This window comes from Falco biarmicus, chromosome 1 (genome assembly GCF_023638135.1).
Source record: "Falco biarmicus isolate bFalBia1 chromosome 1, bFalBia1.pri, whole genome shotgun sequence".
Taxonomy (NCBI): Eukaryota; Metazoa; Chordata; class Aves; order Falconiformes; family Falconidae; genus Falco; species Falco biarmicus.
Window position 1 is genome coordinate 45,785,143 of NC_079288.1, and position 12,558 is coordinate 45,797,700.

Below are 12,558 nucleotides of genomic sequence, written 5' to 3' on the forward strand. Positions count from 1 at the left end.
TGTGTGCTGTGAGGGGTCTAGTTACTTAAAGCTTTGGCTTTCACTAGGCAGGTGGGAGGAACTCTGAATTATTTTTTAGGATGCAGTACGTACTACTTTGAACTGTGTTCACTGCAGTAAATCTTGTCTGACATATATCTTGAGTTACACTGACAGTGCATCTGAGTCAGGAATTACTTGTAACTCTTTAGGTGGTTAGATAACCTATTTATCACCTATAACAGAAGATTAATAGAAGGACAAGAAATGTTGACAAAATAAAAGATTTAGTGTGCTTTTGCTAATGTTGTCTCCTCTTGGGTCTCTTGCAAATCCTGATCATGTTTGCAGAAATCCAGAGAAAGCTTTACCTAGACCATTATGAAATTCCATTGGTGTGGTGCAACATTTTGAAAATGTTTTTTCCTCTAGTCAGATAAAGACAGCTGACTGTATAGCAAAATGGAAGGGCAGGAGTGACAGGGAAGAGATATACAAATTGATTACACTCGGTGTGGAAAATTAATGTGCTTCATTCACACTGTGTTTAAATGGGGAGGAAGACCAATTTGTCATTTAGATTACTTTATGATTTAACAGTGGAAAGAATGGAAATGAGATTTTTTTCAAAAAAAAAAGCCTGAAAAATGAAAGCAAGGGAAACATGGCATGCTAGCCTGTTCCATGATGAACACACTTAGTGAATTTGCCTTTTCTTTTCCAAGTGAAAAATTATGCAGGAGCAGAGTTTGATTTTTTTGTTTGTTTGTTTATGAATGAGTTTATTATTTGCTGTGAGTTGTTCATTTTAATGAATTACTGCTTTAATTTTAGGTGCTACCTGTCTAAAAGCACTCTAAGTACTCTATAAATTGGCAGAAAAGAGAGAATGACATTTTTTGGACAGGAGAACAGTTTTCTTAAGATTATCAGACAGCAATGACAGCAATTTTGTGCATTCTTTTGCAGACCTGTGGAATTGGTTCCTTTTGGTCCAATTAAGATAACCTAGGAGCTCATGGTATTTCATGCTGGCAGCTAATAATCCTCACAGCCAAACGTCAAATCAAGGGATTCACTTGGTCCAACACTTTCCAGCTATGCTGTTTCTCCCTGACTAAGCTCCCTGTAACAGTGAAATATAGCAATGAGATGTACCCAGTGAACAGGGTAAGAATTTATCTTTGCGTAATCATCATGAGTCCAGGTATGCTTTCCAGCGAAGGGCAAAATTTTAACTGCCTTTTCAGTCATTTCTCACCAAAAAATAATGCTTTTGGAATATGCATTGTCTTTCTTGAGCGTATTTATATGGAGAAGATATTTCCCCCTTTTCTTAGGGAGATCTGTTCAAAGCCCAAAAGCATTTCTGTTCTGCTGCTATACATCCGTCGCAGGAAGATAACAGTATGGGTGTTGGGCATCTGCATTCATTTAGTTCACAGTGCATAGAAATCACATCACAGTGGTAGTAAACGTCACAGTCACAAGGCAATAATAGCTCCTCCTGATTTTGTCAGTTAAGGGGCCTGTAGGTTCATAAACCTGCTCTTGAAGCACATCTGATCACCTTTACTTTTACCGTGGTCTAGACCTCACTGAGGATTGGTCTTGGGGTTCTCCAACTGGGTACTCCCTTTGAGTGGCAGTAAACTGCAAGATGTATTCCTGGCCGGCCTGAATCAGTATCAAATCAAAGCAGCCCCCACCAGCCTGTGCCTGGTGTAGACAGCAGGTTTTTAGCACTAGCTGGTTTTTTTTTCCAATAGATTTGCTGCATTTTCACTGCTATGCTTATTAGCACAGACATAACTATATAATACCCAGGAATATTAGAGAACAATAACAGTTTCACATAATTATGTCATTTATAGCCCTTAAACGTTATCATACATCGTCATCAGTGTGCCCGTGCCCCCATATACGCGTCTGTTTTTGAAAGCCTTAGAGATATTCCCCCAGATCGCACATTCGTTAACAAAGGTAATATTTGACCTGGTATGTTTTTAAGGAAGACTATAAAAACTATTTGCGCTATGTTACGGTAGCTAAACCCTTTGTCTACATTTAATGGCCAAAAATCCTTGAAAATGTTATTAGGTACTGAAATACAGTGCCCATCTCAAATACGGGGTCCACTGGAAGAGCTCTGGTGATGCAGAATTACTGCAGACTCTTTTCCACCGGTGCTGCTCCTAAAGATGAGGCTCGTGTGGCTTGAAGCACAAGCAGGGACATGCTGATTCATTCTTCTCCTTAATTACCTTCCTTCAACAATAGTCAGCAGTGGAAATGGGCTGTCCAGGTCCTGTGGTAGGGGAGCAGTTGCCAGCTGGGTGGGGGTGCAGCACCGAGCTTCACAGTGTGCACGAGACTCCCACACAGTACGTGTGTTTTCTACTTCACTACAGCGGCGTAGAGGTTGGCCTATTTTCTTAATTACCAGAGGTTAAAGTAGATTAGTGAGAGGCAGGTTAGGATAACTGCTGTTTTTCCAATGAGGGTAAAGGTTAGCAGCTATTCTCTTTCATAATAGTAAAATTTTGACCTTGTATGTGAAGGAAAAGCTAAAAACCTGTTGGAATCTCCTTGCTATCTCTGCCAGTAAGCAGCTTAGATGGTGGCTAACCATCTAGATTGTAACGTTGGTTGCTATGATTTTGCCAAACTAAACCACTTTAAGAGATGTTTGTCTGTAAGGGAAAAAAAAATCTTCATTTAATGAGAAGAGCAGGACAGTCACCCAGGATAGCTCTTGTTGTTTTTCTGAGAATCAGCCTAAATCCAAGTAGCATATGAATGTCTACAAGCTGTAGCCATCACTTTTCATACTTCCCTTCCTGCCTTCTAACTTTTGCAATGAACAGGCCGAGGGAAGCGAGGGAAAGCAGTTCAGTCATGGAATTAAAGACAGCGCAACATTACCACCTTCTGAAGATGCCTTACTTCTGAGTGCTTAGTTTAGCAGCATCTCGTTATTTTAATCCAATAAGAAATTCATCTCGTTTATATATGTATGGTGTCAATATACCCTTCAGTGAAGGAGGTGGTATACCTTAAACTACTGGCAACTTTATTTACTCATTTTGCATAGTCGTTATGGTGCAAAGCTTAATATGTCAAATGCAATTTCTCAATCAAGCATTGCATTAGCAGCTAGTTTTTAGCATCATTTGAATGTGCCTTAAGTTAATATTTTGAACAAAAAGAAATACTGAAAAATAATTCTAAAAAGTTCTCAGTAAAATACTTTTAACTTTCCATTTTTACATATGTCACTCTACAAATTTTCAAAACTGAACTATTCTGTTTCTGTTTAAGAACTTTTTTAGTATAGGAAATGTAGAAGAAATTTACAACAGTTTTGATATGAATTATGCAAAACCTTTCACAAAGACTTATTTTCAGCTTAGCATTTTTTATTTTTCCCTAAAAATGTTTTTTTCTTTTTGCTAATTTATTGCATTATAAGTAAACCTGCTATTTAAGAAAATCCTTTAAAGAATTTTAATGGATCTTTGGCTGATATATGCACAGTGTTAGCATAAATTTCTGCTTGGTACATCTGTGCGCTGAAGGTTGTAGAAACAATTCTTTGCTAGAGAAATATGTGCTGGGTATTTAGAATACTGCCATGTAAAACAAAAGCATAAGAATGACTGCACTGTTAGAGTATTATTTCATACAGTTTCACAGTGAGCTTTCTTTAAAGAGAAATAAATATTCTGTGATCTCATTGTGTAGGGGTATGTCTGTAAGCATATATTACACACACACACACAAATTTTGTATATATGAATCAGATAATCTTCTAAAAGCTCGTGTGCTATGTTGTCCGGTGTACACGTGATTTATAGAGCAAAAGCTCCTTTGGAGCTTTGAACTCATTCCCCTTAAACAAGCAAGGTCCTGTTCGTAGGCAGGATTCTTTAAAGCGCTCCGCTGTCGAATCTAAAAAAAAAATTAAAAAAAAAATAAAATATTATCCAGGCTCAATTTGTGACTATAAAGGGATTCTAACTAAAAGGATTTGGCCAAATAGCTGACTCCCCTCCCCTCCATTTTGAGATAGTCAAAAGTATTGCCCTGTAATGAAGGCCATTTATCTACCAAAGGACCAGACAGCTGGGAAGAGCTGAGTGTGTCAGTTCTGTATGCGTGTCTGAGCAGCTGAAACTGCAGCTATTAACCATGTAGTGCTGTACTACAACTTGTAAATAAATCAGAATAGATTTAGCAATTTATGGCTTTTTTCTTTGTAGTGGAAAGTGTGTTTTTTGGTTTTTTTCATTCAACTAATTTCTAAGGTATGTAAGCAAATTTTACACTCTGTATAAGTTCATCCCTGTAAATAGTCAGGCTGATGGGTTAAAATTTTGAACACTTGTGATCATGGGGAAAATGGGAAACCAGAGTGGAAGTTCTCTGCCTCTGACTTGGTTTATCTACAGTTCAGGTAACTCTGTGTTTTGTACCCCTAGCTCAGTTGTCTTTGTACCACATGTTTTTCAAAACCTTTATTTACAATTTATTTTCTATAATTTGTGATAATTATGATGTACGTGATAGATAAATACAGCAAAGGGCAAGGATGGACAAAATTCTGATTTGGTACTAATGGCTGAGCAGGATATTACAAGTTATCTGGCCCAGATCTTCAGGAGATGTTTAAGCAGTCAGCCAACGCTCTGTTTCAATAGCTGTCAGGCACTCATGTCTCTTTGAAGACTCTGATTGTGAGTTTAGGTAACACAAATTTATTTTAAGCTAATTTCTTCTGGCTAAACAAATAATGAAGAGCAAAATTGCACCAAAGAGCATTCAAGTTGATGAAAACCATGCCTTTGGTTATTTTCACTGGACTTTAATTCCATTTGAAGTTTGGTTTTATTCTCATTACATATTTCATGGTTGTAAAGCTAGAAGAAGCCATTAGATTATTGAGTTCAAGCTTCTGTGTAATGTAAGTTCTTAATGTCACCGTGTTATTTATACATTTAGCTTCTGTACAATGAAAGCACAAATAGAATGTATAATGCCCGTAGTGTTCTCCCATAGAAGTATTTCCACTAAAGAATACTTCTATTCTTTTCCAGTTTGCAGTGTCACTTTATCTGAAGGTCCCAGTGGAGTTTTAGGCCTGTATTTTAGCTCTTAAAATAATTTTAAACAGTTATGCAAGTGGTAGAATAAAGGCACTTGGGTACAAAGCTTAGTTGTCCAATTTCTAAATAGTTTAGATGCTAAGCCTGTAAAATAAATTATGTATAGCTTGAATGTAAATGAACAAAGAATACTAGTTTTCCTTTGGGAATTATCTTTAATTTAAAAAGAAAAGTGTGGGTTTTATGTAACTCTCAGCTGGGAATGCATTTTTTAGCAAAACAGCTCTTCAGTGTTTTGAAAATGTAGTTCTGCTTAAGCTACAGGCTCAATAAGAAGTCAGCATATAGCCAGTTCCCATTTAAGAGCTCAACCCAACCGAGCTTGGTTGGCTTAGTAAAGAAAAGACTGTAAATGGAGTTCTTACAAAACGCATTCCAAAAAATTGTGTGCAGGATGGAGGCTGTGGGTATTTTCTTCTCCCCTGCAGTCCCATGGGGTATGAGGTGCTCTATGGGCACCACCGCAGACATGAAACCTGGGGCTTCTACACCACGAATCCGGAGTTTCAGGTTTCTGTTGGTGTTTATGGGCTCTTGATAGATATAGATATATATAGATATATACAACAAAGGAGCTTTGTTCTGTTTTTCCATTATTGTAGAATCATTTACTTAGGGCTCTAGGCTACACCATGGAAGAACAGCGAAGCTGCTGGGTTTGATCCATAGCTGTTTTGCGTAGCCGTTGGGTTTTGCTCCCCCCTGCCTGCAGGCTGGGCAGCCCCATGCTGCGCAGTGGCCGGGCTGTCTCGTCTCGGGGTGCCTGCCAGGCTCTCTTGGGGTGCCTGCCGGGCTGTCTCATCTCGGGGTGCCTGCCGGGCTCTCTTGGGGTGCCTGCCGGGCTGTCTCATCTCGGGGTGCCTGCTCGGCTGCCTCCTGGCCTGCGCCAGGTGCCGCTGCGCTCCGAGGAAGGTGGCCCTGCGTCCCTCCCTGGCCGCTGTGAGACCACCTCACCTCACCCCACCGCAGGGTGCCCCCGGCCCTCTTGCTGCCCCAGGAGTGGCGCGGCCACCGCTGAGTGAGGGGGTGGGCTGTTCCTCGGATGTGTTCAGACTCTTCTGCATGCACGTACCCGAGGCTGCCCTTCTCGAGCGCTGAGTTTCTAAGCTCTTAACTTCTGTTTGTGTGGCACCAGCAGCTGTGCTGGTGTGGCCACTTCTCTATTTTGAAATAACATTTCTCAGACTTCAGCTTCCCTGCCTTTGCATACCGGTTTGACACTTAGGACGTTCAGTAGGGCTTGGGTGCTTTGCTGTGTTCTCCTGGGCTGGGGACGGGAGTTACTCTTTGCTGTGTTGAACCTCCTTAAATTCAGGTGTTCAGTTAAGGCTTCTGCTCACTCCAGAGTGTCGCGACGGAGGGAAGACGCAGTCGCTCAATATGAGTGATCAGCAGACTTCGTTTATTGTACCTTACAGTCACCTTTTATGCCTTCTTATAATTAGCTCATACATATTACAAAAGTTAAGCTCATTATTGGTTAGTTGCCTAAATACCAAGCCCGCCCCTTGTTTCTCTTCTGTAGTTATCTGTTCCCACCTGCAACATTCTTTTCCCACCAAAATCTTCCTGTTACTGTGTAACAAGAACAGCCAAAGACAGTTATTTTTGCTTTACTTCAGATAAGCTGAGAGCAATGTGCATTTTTGTCCAGCCAGCTGGACTATGTCTATGTGACCCTTTTCAGCTAGCCAGTTATCCACACCAGAGCTTTCCTGCCTGCACAGCAGCGCTTGCCAATAAAGCTGTCACTGGTTTGGATGGGTGAATGTTTGCCTGATATGATCAGGAGTCTGTCTGGAAGAGGGGAGGGCCACCGAGACATTTGGGCAAGTGTCACAGAAGAAAACCATCAGATTGCGACACTAGGATACTGATCCCTTTTTGCAAAACTGCAACACGAAAAGCTCTGTATCCCATTATGAGGTAACAGCAGTTCTGGGAACCACCTCTCTCAAATCTGCATACAGCTGTAGTTCTCGTTTTCCCAGATAACGCGGCGATCGGCTTCAAAGGGGCAGTGAGGAATGGAAAAGAGGAAGGGCTGTGACTTTTATTTAACACCTGCCTCCTAGAAAGTGTGTCCATGAGTGTCTATGCTGTGCCACATGCACGACTCCAGAGTACTCAAAACTGTTCTCTGAGCCTCTTAACTGTGTAACTTGAAAGAGTTATCCTGGGAACTTCGTGTGCTCTTCATGCTGGATGTTTTCAGCTCGGGTTAATTCTGTTAACTTTGACTATCTCGTTGGCATTACATACAGACTAAAAACTACTCAGCTCATAGAAAGAGCACTGGTGTTTGTCTTAAAGGTTTTGTCGTGTGTAAAAGGAAAAAACTCTTATTTCTATTGATTCACCTTCAGACCAAATAGCAAATTCAAAGAGAAATAACTAAGTGAAGAGAAATTACTAAGTGGCAGAAGGGAACAAGGAGCGTGTTTCCCGGGCCTCAGTCTGAAAGGTCATATACCCGGCGTCTCGTGAATGTCAAGTCTGAAAATGAAAAAGCGGTGTAAATAAACCAGTGCCTTTGCACTGCTGGTTGGCACGTTCCTTCACTAGCTCTTGCTGTCCCTCCTGTCAGGATCTGTCACTGTGAGGGAGATGATGAAAGTCCCCTTATCACACCGTGTCGCTGCACAGGGACCCTGCGCTTTGTCCATCAGGCCTGCCTGCACCAGTGGATTAAGAGCTCGGACACGCGCTGCTGCGAACTCTGCAAGTATGACTTCATAATGGAGACCAAGCTCAAACCCCTTCGGAAGGTATGGTGCTTTTGAATTTAATTATCCTCAAATGTCAAATGGCCAGAACAGCTGTGCAAAGTACTGGCACAATTAAAGAAATATCTGCCTGTCCAAAATGGCTTTGTATTTACTGCTGTTAAATCAGTCCCGGTGATTTTATTTCTACATTTAAGCTGGTTAATTTACAGCAGCAGAGGCTTTTGAGTAGACTCTCTTGCAAAACTCATGCAATATAAATGCACAAGCAATAGTCTTTTGTCTTTTGGATTTTTATCTTCAGCTTTTTGTTAGTGGCTTATCTGCCTGTTTTGAAGCCAGAAAGTAATGGTACTTGTCACATTATGCTCCTGAGTAACACAGGCAAGTTCACCCCAGTAATTTTTATGCTGAGCCCATAACTTCTGGTTGAGAATGATGCTTATACCAATGTGGAGGGAGCAATTATGGAGTAACATAGTCAATCAATTTAGCTGCATCTGTTCTAACTGTTAGACTTGTGGGCAAATTAATCACTCATACATTAAGATTAGTTAATGGAATTTAAACTAAATCAGGACAACTTTGCATCCTGAAAGTCAAGTGTATGTTATCTGCATTCATCTGTTTTCAAGGATAAGTCAATATAGTGGTACGTAGTTTGTCAATATAGGGAAGGTGAAGCGTTTGGTAAAACATATGTGGGTTTTGTTTTCTCTGGAGTGAAAAATTTCTCCTCTGATTTTTCTCTAAAAATGCTCTCATTCTTTTGGGGTTTTGTTGCATCTTTAAAGTTTGAGTCAATTTAACAGGGCAAGTTTTGATTTAAAATAAATTTCAGTGGGAGAACCCTTGAAAAACAGGTAGAAACTATTAGCTCATAACTAGGATATGCACGTGTAACAGTGCATCAATAGTCATTTTGATGGCAAAAGACGTTTTGTTTTTGTCAGCCTTGCACAGGTAGCAGCAGTTCAGTGAAAGGAGAGCAAATGGAATTCCTTTTAATTTCCCATCTAGAGAAATTTTCGAGTAAGTCCCTGATGATAAACCACGTTGAAGAGAGAATTGGGATTGATTTGACAAGCAAAGCTTGTGATAGGAAAGGACACAGTTCTCAAGTGCCAGGTAGATCTTGCCAGGTAGGCTGGAAATTAAAACAAATGTAAATAAACTAATGGTTAAAAATGTAATTGTATTGACTTAGGTTTTGGTAATGGCAGATAGATTTTAACTAAGGTGACAGGAAGGAGATAATTGTATAAAATCCCTGGCCTGTAGCATATCTTTGGGGGATTTTTTCTGTGTTTATGTTTCTATTTTCAACACAAATTGCTTTAATCTTCCATCTAACAAGTATGGTTGCAACAGCTACTTCCCCAAGAGAATATACAGATATCAGTATTTTTAACAAAAGCCTTTTCCTGACTGTGTTAGATAATAGAGCAACTTATAAAAGATGGAAACAAAAATTATGGCATTCAAGGAGAAAAGGAATGAAAAACGTGCATAACTGTTGGTATCAGAAGTAGGCACTTTTAAATGTCTGTGTGTGGTCATTGCCACCCACTCTCCCTTTTTCTTCCTAATTGAAAGGAATTAATGGAATACTGGCAGACTGAGAGTGGTAATGCAATTCCTGCAAGTCTGTAATTTCTTAACTGAATGATTACCACCTTACTCAGCTTATCCTTGGTTCTCAGGTATGGTTTTTTTATTTCTGACATGAGAAAGATAAGTCTCTTCTTCCAGACACGATATTTTTGTTTCTGCTCAAAGCAGTACTCAAAGGCAGTTTATCTGCCTGGCAGTAAATGCTGGCAGCATTCCCCCCCTTCAAATGCAGTGCTAACAAATATTTGTCTGTATAGTATGGACAGCATCTAATTATAGATCCTTTCTTATAATGTACACCCGTTTCAGAAGCTAAAATCAAATCTTTCCAAAGATTTCAAAGTTAAAATGAGTTATACTTTTTGCATCTATAGCATTCGACTGTATCACCCTTCATAGGTTATACTAAACTAAATACATCATCCCTAAATAAGTGTATGCACTACCATCACCATTGTTCACAAATTTATGAAGCACTGAACAGTGGATGAGAGGCTGTTTTGTAAACCAAGAGTTTTGACAGCTGCAGCGAAGGCAAGGTAGGGGAGGAAAGGGTGATCATCAAGAGACCTGCAGGGTACGTACAGCTGACTGGTAACTTTCCACTCAAATGTCTTCTATAAAAACCACTGGAAGTGTGTTATGTCAAGGCCTACATATTTTGCAAAAATGGAAAGTTCCGGTGAAACACTATCAAATTCCTTGCAAGTCTGTAAGCAGCCCGGTTGCGCAGCTGCAGGGCATTCCCCAGGAGGCCAGGTTTTCAGAAGGTGGCACGGATACTGGTTACCTGTGGGACAGGCAGCTCCTAAAGCTGAAACTCTCCACAATCCTGTCGTCTTGATGCAGGACCTGAAGAGCACTAGAGACTCTAGGATTTCCAGACCTTCTTGAAGGCTTTAGGTGGTGCAGAGGCTTGGCTCAGGAGAGCCTTCCATCTCCAGCACTAAGTCCAGCCTAGCAGCAGTGAATTAAAATTTCCCAAATCTCTGCAATTCTCTGATCATAATGGCAAGGACATTATGAACAGTGGCAGTTATATCTGGAAATGATGCAATTCTTGTCAGCTTTGCCATCTGCCAAGTGGAAACAGCAAAATTGACCAAAAAAATGTATTTATTTTGCTAATAAATTTTGAGGCATTCTGAAAACAAATTTCATTTCAGTGTTTACTAAATAAAAGACCACAGGTCTAGCTCCATCAAAAGAGTACCTATTCAATTCCATAAGAAACTCACTTTATTTAAAAAAGGGTAATTATTTCCCCTAAAGTGAAAGTTTCTGCCCAAGTCCAGAAGATGCCATTTCCATGACCATTAGACCTGGATTTGAAGTGACATTCTACAAGTGAAAGGGTCACATTTCTCAATCAGTTTTTATTTTTAATCTTTACCTCACTCATGATGTGAGATTCTAAAGTTTGATTCTTGACTGTGCATTGCTCCATTATGATTTTTATCATAATACATTTGCAACTTCCCAACCGTTAGTCTCCTGAAGGGAAAAAATTACAGACACAGGACTTAATTACAGGTATCTATGCTTTTTGCAGTATCACAAAAGCAGAATTTAAATATAAAACAAATTATTTGATTCAACTGGTGAATTACCTACCGTGTTTATTCGTGCCTCAGTCTGTCATGCGCTCTCAATGTTTCCTAACAGTTTTTTATCAAAGTCCAGGGGTTTACAGCAAAATTGTTTCAATATCATGTCATATAGCTGTTAGCACCCATAAGTGACAATGTCCAGCATACTAAGCTAACATAAATCAAGATACCTTTATTAAATCAGTAGGCTCATGCCAATATGCAAGTTATTTAATTGCAGAATCCCTGAAAGCACAAGACATCAAATAAAACTTAGTTTAATCGTTTTAGTGAGTCTTAGCATTGAAGTAATCCTTTTAAGCATTCATCAACAGGCATTGCACGTGTTTCATGTACTTGAGCAGGTCTAATTACTTGGCTAAATATAAATTTAGAGGTTAAATATTACGCATTGCTTAGTGTGTCTGTTTTATTTCTCATGTCTGTCCATGGTTACAAATAATGCAGTTGCATTTGTAACTTTACCTTTCAGCATTTGCAATCCATAATGCAGAATTTCTCATTTATGTAGTGACTTTATTTATCATGGAAGGAATTAGAAAGTGGCAAGAAGCTTGTGTGAGTTCCTTATTGAGCTCTCTCAGGTAATAGCGTCAGCCTGAGAAAACCACTTCATCTTTAAAAAGGATGTATCCTGGTAAAGTAGCACCTGCATTTCATATTTCTTGAATTTGGTGTTTGAAGCATAGTAGAAACAGGAACTGAATGAAAATACTGTGAGTATGAAATGGATTAAAGTGTCAAATTAAAAGGTGCTTAAAATGCAGAAATGTCTTCAAATGGAGATTTCTCCACAGTGTGCTGCTATACTTCAAAATACTTTTCATATTTAAATTTTGTTGTCCATCTAAGATGCTGGTATCTGATGGAATGTTTTACTTTGATGCATTATCCCAACAGGTTACGCTGTGGTGTCAGATACGTCTATTTTCTTTCCTGATTTTGTTTTATATTTGGAATTCTTTTCAAATAATGTCTTATTTATGAGGCAGAAGCAGTATTCCACAGTGTTACCGTGTAGTTACTTTTGGTCATTAAGGAAGAGCAAGTGAATTTTTTGTTTAGGGAAGCATTATGTACCAGTTGAGGTTGATCTTCTTTCACATAGAAAGGGTATCTGAATTAATCCCTTTTGAAAATAGGGGATTGGGAGTGTTCGTTTAGAACAGAGTCATAAGTTTCTGTCAAATTAAACAGAAGCAAAGCCAGTCTTAAAATACTGGTAACGGAAGAAACTTTATGTTGTTTATTTTGAATTGTGTGCATGTATCTTCTAAGTGTTTGATCCTCTCTATTCGTATTTGCTTATACAGTGATAAATAGTACTTCTAAATGTGGTAATAGGTGCCTCTCTTTGGGTTTTACACCCTTGAACTCTGTGCAACTTCTTGTGTACCCAGCTGCTGCCATTAGAGAAGGAAGGAATGCTCTCTCTCCGCTTGCTATCTTATATTTTATAAATAA

The 12,558-nt window shown here is 39.4% G+C and overlaps 1 protein-coding gene across 5 annotated transcripts in view; it reads left to right on the top strand.

The window, feature by feature from the left end:
• The window catches only part of MARCHF1 (membrane associated ring-CH-type finger 1), a 258,484-nt gene that overhangs the window by 219,403 nt on the left and 26,523 nt on the right, over nt 1-12,558 (top strand). For all 5 annotated transcript variants that reach the window (XM_056323187.1, XM_056323055.1, XM_056323258.1 and 2 more), the window contains one exon: nt 7,732-7,912. In XM_056323187.1, coding sequence (XP_056179162.1) covers nt 7,732-7,912 — 181 coding nt within the window. The remainder of the gene's footprint in view (nt 1-7,731; nt 7,913-12,558) is intronic.